Raw genomic sequence first — 11,017 nt, forward strand, 5'->3', positions numbered from 1 at the left:
TGATCGACGATCAATAAGTCTTCGAGTGTTTTCGGAAGAGGGGGGAAGGGAAGGTCGTTGCATTGCAAAACTTTCAAAATTGAATATCCTATTCACAGTAAACGATTCCACATCAAAACTATAGAAGAATTTAAAGGTGTACTTGCATGTTTTCTCAATTTTACATTGCATATCTAACAAACTCCTGATGTTTTTATTATTATTTGAATTATCACTCTGTGTGTCACATACCCATGTGTCACTACCTTACAAACGTAAGTTGAATGCTTTACCATCACCCCACGCTGTGTGAATATGTACATTATTTTAGATATTAGTGTTAAACTGAGTGGCAACACATCACATGCGTTTGAAACATCACTTCCATCAACTGTTAAATGGTGAATTCTTCCATGTAGTAAAAAAATTTAGAGTTCCAGTTGGGACGATACTCCAATTTTTCTAAATGTATATGCTAAATGGCTGAGTGCATAGTGTATTCTGCAAGTGCATAGTGTATAGTGCACCATTTGGGACACAGCTGTCTTCACTCAAGTTTCGCTAGTTGCTACTTTCTCCATAATTTACAACTGTTTTGTCAGACCAGCAACACAGCCAGTTAACTCTGACCCTTTCGCTATGAACAGCAAGCCGTGAGCACTAAGTGTATGAAGTGTCCAACATTCCACATTCTGTTTTGACAACTGTGATGAAGTGCATCATCCGAGTACTCATAGTACACTTTTATTTTGCCTTTTTAGTGTAATCAATGAACAACTAACCTCGCACACCTAAAAAGTAATAGATAGGTGCGTAGGAACACAAGCTGCAGCAGCCAATAAAAAAGAAAAAATCAAAATACATTTTGTAACACTCTTTGTGAGCTAAAATAGTGTGCAGGATTTTTTTTCTTTTTTATTGACTGCTTCATTTTTAGTGTAAACACACTTCTCGCACTACTTAAACTACAAAATGGCATAGAAAAGTGCAGAAGTGTATGGTTTGCAGTGCCCCTCATGTCTTCGGAAGGGTTTTGTCCATCAAATGCATCAAAATGCACAAATACACAATATTAAATTTTCACAATGTAATCCACACATAAATAATCCACACATAAATGCTGAACCGATTGCATTAGTGCAGTAAATATAGTTTTAGTTTTGCATATTTATTTTTTTACTCTTTTTTTTGTTGTTGATGTTGTTAATGAATTTATTCACAAATATGACTGGTCTCATCTGTTAGCACACGTGGATGGTGTTTGTAATGCCAAAACTGCCAGAGTAAAACTAGGTTTGTTTAACACCCCTGGGCAGCTGACCATAATTCTAGAAACTCTCCCATAAGAAATGCCTGTTAAACTTATTTAAACATATTTGAGTCATTGATGGATAGCCTAGAGCTCTATCAGCATAACGAGGGGAAACACTCAACTCCCTTTGTAGTTTTGCACCATGTTAAATACATTTGCGCTCAATGCTTATGAATTTCTGGACAAAAGCAACACTCTAATGATTAGACCATGCCTTCTCGTTAAGAATTGTTCTGCAAGTAACTGATCACTGTTGATGTTTATGTATGATCAACATCAAATCCAGTGACCTTCACTAATTATTGATTCTAGGAGTCTGGACCAAAAAAAAAAAAATTATGGATGACAATAGTCTAAAAATAAATGGTCTACTAAATAAAAATAATTCACACAATCTTCAAGAGTTAGGTTAGAGGTAATTCAAAAAGAATCCAAAAATAGTCAGATTAGATTACCAAAAAATATAATCCAAGAGATTATGTTACTGATTGTAATTTTTGTCTTGTAATTTGTAATCAGTACCCGATTACAATTCAGAAGTAATCTACCCTGCACTGGCTTTGGAATATAAATATAAAAGTGCATATCTCCTTTGTGTTCATTTAGTGAAAAAACTCATTATTTCTTTAGATAGATTTTTATTTAATGCCTTTAAAGTATTAAATCAACTTGGCTAAAATACCTGTTTGGATGAAATTATGGTTCCTCTAATTAAAAAAAAATATATACATAATTATCGAGATATACTGTATATTGAATACTGTAAATTGGCTGTCAAATATCAAGATATAATTTTACTGTGCTCTTTTGATGAAGGATCTTCTATTCAAAACTCGTAGTCCAAGGCACTCAAACTAGGGTATAAATATCAAAAGCCTTTATTGAATCATGGCTATGTGGAATGTTTTAACCTATTAGCAATGATTCAATAAAGGCTTTATAAATTCATACCCTACTTTGAGTGCCTTGGACTACTAGTTTAGTGCAGTAATGACTATTGTTGGTTCTTGGTCAACTTTCAACTTCATAGGATTCTTTTCTTTTTGATGTTGACCCTGGGCACATGATCATATATGTGCATTCAGCCTCTGGTGTGGTAGTTCACCTTTGAGTTCTTTACACCATCAGCCAAATGCCTCTGAACATTTTGATTTCTCCATGTGTTCTTGTCTGTATAGTTTAGAGTTCTCTAAATTAAGATGACACTGTCAGCTCTTCATTGCCTGAGAATAAATCAGTATGACCAAACAAGTCTAATTTTTGTAATTTTTAAGAAAGAGGAAGGAAGAAAACCATCTACCCAGAACTGTATGACTTTAATTGGGCCATCCCATTGTGAAGACTTTTTATGGCCCAACCTTTTTGACAATGTTAATTTACAAGAAAGCAGGTTGTAAACAAGCTAAATTGGTACTAGAGATGAAAAATAATAGCTCAATCGCCTAAAGTTTGCTATGTTTATTGCATCGTGTCTTAATAAAGAGTTTTGCTAAACTGGCTAAAGCCCTGGCTCTTGACTTTAAAGTGAGCAAATTCCTTGAATACATCTGTATATATTACTCCTTGTTTTCAGGGTTATATATCTAAATATTTGGTACTTACTGCATCTGAATGGACCAACTCAACACAGTTTCCAATACACAGCCACAACTGCGTGCCACAAACTCTCTTCTTGAATGCGCACACAAAGGTTACATGAGAACTGGAAAGCAGCTGCCGACAAGACAGCTCATGGGTACTGAACTGAGTCTGTATTTGGTGTTGTCAATACCATAGAAAGGCAGGAATCATTCTTTTATATACAATATATTACCCTAACTTTAAAATGTAATGTTAAAATAATAAAATGTAATATGTTTTCATATCAGCTTGATACCCAAGCTTTGGTACTTATGACGTCACTACAAAAAAATGATCAAAACATTTGGTGCTTTACGGAAAACATTCATGGCTTAAGTCCTGGTAGCCCAGTCCTGGAGCCGACCATGCCTGAAACACCAAGAGACAGAAAAAGGTGCGTCCAGTTTACCACTGACTGAGGCATGTTCCAAATAACACTATTTCATAAACTCAAATAGAAAATGTCTAAAAAAAACAAAACAATATATATATATATATATATATATATATATATATATATATATATATATATATATATATATATATATATATATATATAGGGTGTCTGTTTTTATATAAATCTTTAATAAAGTCTCTTCTTACCTCATTACACCTATCTGACAACTGCAATGTCTCACACCCTCTTTCTTGCCCCTGTTATTGAGCTGAATCTATTGCTAACTATAAACTGTACCAGACAAACAGTGCAGGATGCCTCCCTGATCACCTCATGCATATTCTTGGTAGATTCCAAAGAGAAAATAATTAATCTTAAAATGTAACCATAAGAATGATCTATAAATATATAGTATATAAATTCTGTCTAAATTGAAACAGCTCATCCCAAATATTTGCTAATAACAGCCTGGATATAGCCTACTATTTCAATCATATAACTAAAGTTGTACATGCTGTATGCATCCTGATACATAAAATATTATAGATCTTAGCTTATCGGATTCAATGTTGAGGTGTGCAAGCAGGCTTCTTTTTGTTATGTCAGTAGAATATTTGAATATGCACTGTGGTTTGGCTAGTCATTGTAAGCTCATCGTTTGTTAACTCTGGTCTTTGGTAGACATTCAAACCAGTTTGTCTTTGAACATTGAGTGTTTGGTTTATCTAATTTGTTTTACAGGTTTTTAAACTGTAATTTGCATGTACTCTGGAACAGACAGCACATTATGGAAGTGTTTCATTATATATCATTATACTTGTAATTCCATATCCATATGAATCAGTATAGTATATTTAGTTCGAAAACTAATTGTTTTCGCTAACTACCAATGTTTTGGTCGCGATTTCAGTGTATTTTAACGAATCAGTTGAATCAATGATTCTATGACTCACTAATTAATTTCACATACACATTTGTCGCCATCTATCGAAATGGTTCCTAAATGGATCAGTTAGCGACTTGAATTAATATCTTTGGCAAAGTGATTCAAAAGACTAGAATTAGTTTGATTAATCAAATTCCCAGTAATATCATGCCCCCTTTGACAGGACAGTAAAGAGTTACAGAAATAACACTGAATTTAATTGATAAATTTAATGTTTCCAGACTAGAGAAATCAAATGATTCTCTATTTTTCTCTAACAAATATAGCATGTGGTCATACCTAACTTGTCACGCATCAAGAAAACTCCATCACAAATCCAAGTGGTGAGTGACAGATTTATTTTTCAGTTACAAACCTGTCCTTCATGTGGAGAGAAATTGGTACTATCACTGCAGAAATGTCAATTTAGTGGTTTGAAAAGTAGATGAGAGTAACCGTTACGTGTCAAACTTTCCATATATGTTCACTGGCAACCACAACATTTCCCGTCACTGGGCTGAACTTTATCAGTCAAGTGATGACACATTTTTTTATAGGTGGCCTTCTATAGGAGGCGTTTGTCTCCATAGGGGAGAGCAAATTTGAATCTGCATAGAATGTGCAGGATAAACAAGGTGTTTGAGGCTACTAAATAATGAGGCTAATGCCAAACAATTATCAGTTTTGTATTTTAGGTTTTGTTGTAATAACCATTTTGCAAAAAGAAATAAAAGTAGAATCTTTATGAATATAAGTCTGTACCCTGAGCTCAAAGCTTGTGGTCAGAGTAGAGTGGAACCACAGACCTGCCCCACTTTACTCAGAGCAAGAGGTTTAACCACTGATGCAAATGCCTTATTTCCCACGTACAATTTCCCATTGCAGTAAAATTTGCAGCAGTTATCATGTATAATTTCTGTGTGTATTTGAGATTGCTGAAAATCGGTAGTGAAAGTATATTAGATTGTGGCAGCGAGGGCGTGGTCAAGTGTCTGTCCAGAGAGAGAGAAAGCAGTAAGGGCGCTCGCACCTGAGCTTATTTCTAACACCTGTCTCTAAGTCCAGTGAGCATGGGGAGAACGGCATATAAGCAGCCACGCCACCAGCAGAGAGGCAGAGAGCGTCTGGCATGAGAGTCTCACAGTGAAGCTACTGAGTTTCGACGTTAAAGAATTGCGATAAAGACTGTGTGATGATTAAGAGGCTGTGACTAGGAGCCTGTGATGCTAAAGAGTTTGTGAAGCTGAAGAAGTTACTGTGCCAGTTGTGACTGTGTTAACCCAAAATTTGTGAATAAAAGCTCACCTGAGACCTGAAGCACCCTGTCCCAGTGTCCTCCTTCCCTCATTCTGAGTGTCTTCGCTTACACAGTTGTTTCTTTCTATTCCATTTTTTTAGTTACTTTGTCACTGTCCATTAATGAAATAGCTGTCTAATGAATTGCACAGTTGCACCACTTTAACTAGTGTTATTTCACCTGTGTTTTATACACGTCAGTCTTAGGGAAACCCATCAAAATCATTCTAGAAATGATTTACACTGAAATGTACTTGATCCCTTGAAATTCCCAGAAAGCACCATAAAAACCAATGAGCATCTGCTCGCAATATTCACTTACAGTACGTCTATCAAAAATGTCATCATGCACTCTTCAGTCTCTCAAGTCATGAGAAACTGAGGACGAAGGCATATTTCATAATAGCACTGTACATTGTACCAATGTTTAGGATCAAGGTCCTTGCTAGTGCCCAAACTTGTGTTCACAATATACTAATTCACGTTGTAGGGAACTAGAGAGTGGAATAAGATGCAGCCAATGTCATTCTTTTCTGGGCAAACATGACTCCTTTCGATGCAAATCAGGCATAAAATGCGCTGGATAAAAAAACTAATGTGGAGGCCATAGGCAATTGCCTACTCTGCCTAGCTAGTGCCGACCCTGATTACTGAATGCATTTTCCTTTACCCAAAACCTGAAGGATCAAAATCATGAAGTGAATGTAGGGGATCTTGTTGATGGGGAAAACAAAAACAATTGTGGAAGTGTTTTGTGGAAGTCGATGCAGTGTGTGAAGTCATGCACAATATTGCTCAAGAGAGGGAGTATGACATCAGCTCTGTATAAAGTTATCACATGTCAAATGGGTACTTCCACAGTTATGCTGGAAACAGCTTTTAGCTTGAGGTGAGAGACTATATTGCTATTTTTTAGATTTATGTGTATATACTCTGAACCGTACTGCATTGTTGACTTTTGAGTGTTTCTGTACACAGGCAAATTTATTTACATTTTAGAAAGTCGGGTCCAATATTTTTTGTCAATTGTCTTTCTTTTCTATCTATTATAATTTAATATTTGTAAAGTTAATAAATCTGATGTATGTATGAAAATGTATTTTCATGAACTGAACTTTTATGCTGCAATGACATTTTGCCCAATACAAAATTTAAAAACTGGGATATAAATACTTTTAATGTCAAAAAGAAGAAATAAATCAAATAATAAAAAAGTGTTTTGTTTTGCGATTACAGGAATTCAACGTGACTTGCAATGGATTCAACAGATTTAGATTTAGACTTTGATTATACGAATGTCACCACCAGTAATTTTACTTATGAGGATGTTTCTTTCAAAGTCCACACCACATGTTTCACTGAGGTTCTGTGCCTGTTGTTTCTGGTGATCAGTGTAATCATCTTCTTGCTGGGCATTGGAGGAAATGGGTTGGTTATCTGGATTGCAGGTTTTGGCATGAAGAAGTCAGTCAACACTACCTGGTACCTGAGTCTGGCTGTGTCTGACTTCATCTTCTGCGCCTGTTTGCCTTTTAACATTATCTACAGTGCAACTTCGGACTGGATCTTTGGGCTCTTTATGTGTAAGTTCACATCCTTTGTTATGTTCCTCAACATGTTCAGCAGCATCTTCCTCCTTGTCATCATCAGCGTAGATCGCTGCGTAGCCGTGATGTTTCCTGTTTGGGCCCAGAATCATCGCACTATCGGAAAAGCTTCTGTGATTATCGTTCTCGCATGGGTCGTCTCTGTAGGTTTAAGTATTCCATCTGTTGTATTCCGTGATGTCCAGAATCACTTGGGTATAAATCGATGCATGAACAACTACAGATCAAGCCAGTACAGCCACCAAATCATAGCCATGGGTCGCTTTGTTTTTGGATTCGTGATCCCGTTCCTTCTCATTATTGTCTGTTACACTCTTATCATATTTAGACTGAGAGCCACACAGATGGCAAAGTCCAACAAACCATTTAAGATCATGACAGCTCTCATTTTCACCTTCTTCCTGTGCTGGCTGCCTTACCACACATTTGTGCTAATCGAACTGAATCAAAGTGTCCATACTGAGACCATAGCGTATGGGCTGAAAATTGGCACCAGTGTTGCTGCCGCAAACAGCTTCTTAAACCCTGTTTTATATGTCTTCATGGGTAATGACTTTAGGAGGAAATTCAAGAGCTCCATCTTATCAAAGATTGAGAATGCCATAGGAGAGGACGGGCGAATGATGAGTCGCTACTTATCTCGCTCCAGCTCAGTGGATGCCAAGGTGTCCACTTGTATCTAAAGTGGCAACTGAAAGTAATATATAATGATATTTTCAGTGATGTATAGAAATAAAGCAAACTTTGTAAATGTGCACAATGCAAATGAATTATTGATGCTGAACTGTTCGACTAGTTGTCTTCACTATTTTGAGCAATATTTTTATATATAATAACATCTTTGTTTCCATCTATTTAACTTGTCACAATAATTTCTGTAAATTCTGAGTTTTTGGAATTTCAACTAGAATTTACCAGTAATTAAAATCAATGTGGTTAAGAAGTGTGACATAATAATTGCTGTACAGTTTGTTGTAACTTTGCCACCACTTAAAGGTGCATTCAGTAATTTGGGGCTAATTTAAAAAGTTTTACACATTAACAAATTAACTGTGTTTTTGTGAAGAGTGATCTGAATGGTGTACCCTCATATGAAATGAAAACTGTACTCATAATAGTTTTCTATAAAATGTGTTTTTATTATACATGGTGCAGGTCACCCTTTTCAATGTGTTTAGCCATGCTGAAATGACATGGTCCGCTGCGTTTCACTAAATGTTGAAAAAGAAAATCTTTGCGCTCATTGGCTGCCGCCTATATAGATTCACGTGTCTATGCTTAGCGCAATGTTGTTTGGTGACGCAAAGAGTGAAAAGAACACAATGGAACATACTTATTATTGTGCTTTAGAAGCAGAGACAACAGGGGATTCAGCAGCTGTACTGCCAAAGAAGCTAAAAATGTCCAAAGCAAGAAGACAAATAGACCGGCAAAGACAAAAAAACTAGAGTAAACATCGGTACGGCATGCACGAGGTGGAAAGATTTGATGATGGAGAAAAACCTAATGAGTAATGATGCCAATATTGCTTTTTTTTTGTTGGACAGGTAAGAAATTATTAATTGTTTAGACCACTCTCTAAAATAGTATCAGTGGAATTTACAGTAAAAAGTTTCCCTCGAAACTTTTTAAAATGACGTGTGTAGTCAACGTATGTTAGTAATGGACAGTTTTCAGCTGTATTTACAAACGCAACCGCGTCACAGCTATAGTATACTAAATTTGATCATGAAAAACAATTCTAATCTTTCCTTTACCATGGCATTCTGTATTGCTAGATAACTGTGCTTTTTTTTTTCGCTAAACAGTTCTCTAATAAAGGTAATAACTGTCTTTAGAAATAACGTGGAATGTAGACAGTCTTTAAAGATTATTGATATGAGGGACAATAATAATCTGTCCTTAACTGTAGAAGTCTGTTCGCTTGAATTCTGACAATTGTGCAATTATATTATAGTAGTAATAAATAACTTTAGAAATTACCTCAAACTCTGACATTTTCCAGATGCAAATGAAATTCCAGAGCTGGCGGGGGCAGCAGAGATGATCATGCTGATCCACGTCAGTAGATGACAGTACAGCGTCTAACACCACTATCGTATTGGTACTTAAAGTACATGAAGAAGAGCAATGCTAATGCTAGCTAGAGAACTACTGAATGCCCCTTTAAGTTAAACAATTAAACTTAAGTTTTGAATTTAAGTGGGTTGACTTTTTTACAGTGATGAACTAAAATAGTTGATTACAGACTCCAGGCTAATTTTGAGTAATGTTGGCCAAAAACAGTTTTAGCTTCGAGCGATATTTCAGTATATCAGGCCGTATATGAGGTGTTCTATGCTTTTATATGACTATAAATGTAAATGTTTATGTGTCTGATCATATGTGCTTTTCAAGGCATCACTGGAAACATTGGACTTGATTTTCTTTATCAGTAATTAAATTCAAAGTGGTTGTTAATTCAAAAACGTGCAATGAACTCATAGCTGCAGGTTGTAAATTTGACACAACTTTAACTTGAAAATTTAAGGCAACAGTTAAGCCTAAGTTCCCAATGTTAGTGGACTGAAATTTTGTACAGAGTATCTTTATAACCACAATTTCTGTGTCTAATAAACATTTACAATGCCTTAATCATCCCCATCTTCATGTGTTAAATCGATTTGTCTCCTTAGTTCAGAATCATAAAAGTAAAAACTGATACAGTATTGTCAAAGATTTGGGCTTTAGAAGATGTTCATTTTACCTAAATATAGACTATTTTAGGGATATATATAAAGAATATAGAACATAAAATTTTACTAAAATATTAAAGTACTTAATCGTTTATATTTGAAATTTCAAAGTACAGTTTATCTATTTATGAAAGCTGTTTAAATATGGGAAAACATTAGAAAATGATGAATAATTTTTGGCACTAAAGATATTTAGGATTACTATATGTCCCAAAGAAATCCTGGTTTTTGGTGCTCCCTACTGTCTTCATTTCACTCTCAAAAGTCTGACCTAAATATCTGATACATTTTCACATAGTCACACTTTTGTCTCATGCTTAATATACAGAAAAGTGCCCACAACTGTCTTAACTCACATTTTAATGTTCAGCCATCTCCAAATTGAGTGTCTTGATGTTCTGGAAGTGAGTGGACTAGGGTTAAAGAGTGTTCGACCCCCTCCCTTCTTCCCATCTTCTCCCCGCCCACTTTTCCATATGTATCCACACCCATTCTTGGGACTTTTACCAAACTATGATGTTTACGACTGGTGTTGAAATGGGGGATTTTATGACCCTTTAGATGTGGTCTTAGACGGTCCCAGTTCTCTGAATTTTACTTGCATTTCAGAGAGGAACTAGGTGTTAAATTTGTTTGGTCAGTACTGCAGTCTGCTCTTATATTTCAGTAAACAACCCAGCATCAGGAATACATATGTGAAGCATTACAAACTGCATTGTGAGGTTATTTTATGGATGTAGTTTTATAGCAATAAGAGCAAATATTCATGAATGTTACCATGTGTATTTGATCACTCAGTAATAACTTGTTTTCTGTAGTGTTTTATGTAAAGACCGAGAGCACATAAGAAATTAAGATGCATCTGAATTTGTTCAATGAGCATGTTAAAATAGATTCAACATAGATACTGATGTATTCTAAGCAGGGACTAAAAACTAAATGTTTTCATTTCGGTTCGTTCTGAGCAAAAACTGTACATTTTAATTCTGGTTCAGAAGTTCCGCAGCCTCCGTTCCAAAAGTTTACTGGTTAGAGCAAAATAAAAGAACGGTTAATAATGTTCTTTTCAAAAATGACAGTACTCTGTGCTAAGGGGTGGGCAAAATACCAGTTGCCAGATCTCGCAAGGGAAACGAGCAACATGGG

At 35.6% G+C, this 11,017-nt stretch overlaps 1 protein-coding gene across 1 annotated transcript; it reads left to right on the plus strand.

Moving 5' to 3' along the window:
• The first annotated feature begins 6,329 nt into the window (after positions 1–6,329).
• Positions 6,330–9,773, plus strand: LOC127427663 (chemerin-like receptor 1). The gene is made up of 2 exons (XM_051675381.1): positions 6,330–6,418; positions 6,766–9,773. Exon 2 carries the CDS (start codon positions 6,785–6,787, stop codon positions 7,817–7,819), a length of 1,035 nt encoding a protein of 344 aa, XP_051531341.1. The 5' UTR covers positions 6,330–6,418; positions 6,766–6,784; the 3' UTR covers positions 7,820–9,773.
• Positions 9,774–11,017: the final 1,244 nt, after the last annotated feature.

The sequence above is a fragment of the Myxocyprinus asiaticus genome, chromosome 3 (assembly GCF_019703515.2).
Source record: "Myxocyprinus asiaticus isolate MX2 ecotype Aquarium Trade chromosome 3, UBuf_Myxa_2, whole genome shotgun sequence".
NCBI lineage: Eukaryota > Metazoa > Chordata > Actinopteri > Cypriniformes > Catostomidae > Myxocyprinus > Myxocyprinus asiaticus.

What these genes read in the sequence shown, in the direction of transcription:
- LOC127427663 (XM_051675381.1), top strand. Translation starts at nt 6,785, where the DNA reads ATGGATTCAACAGATTTAGATTTAGACTTTGATTATACGAATGTCACC.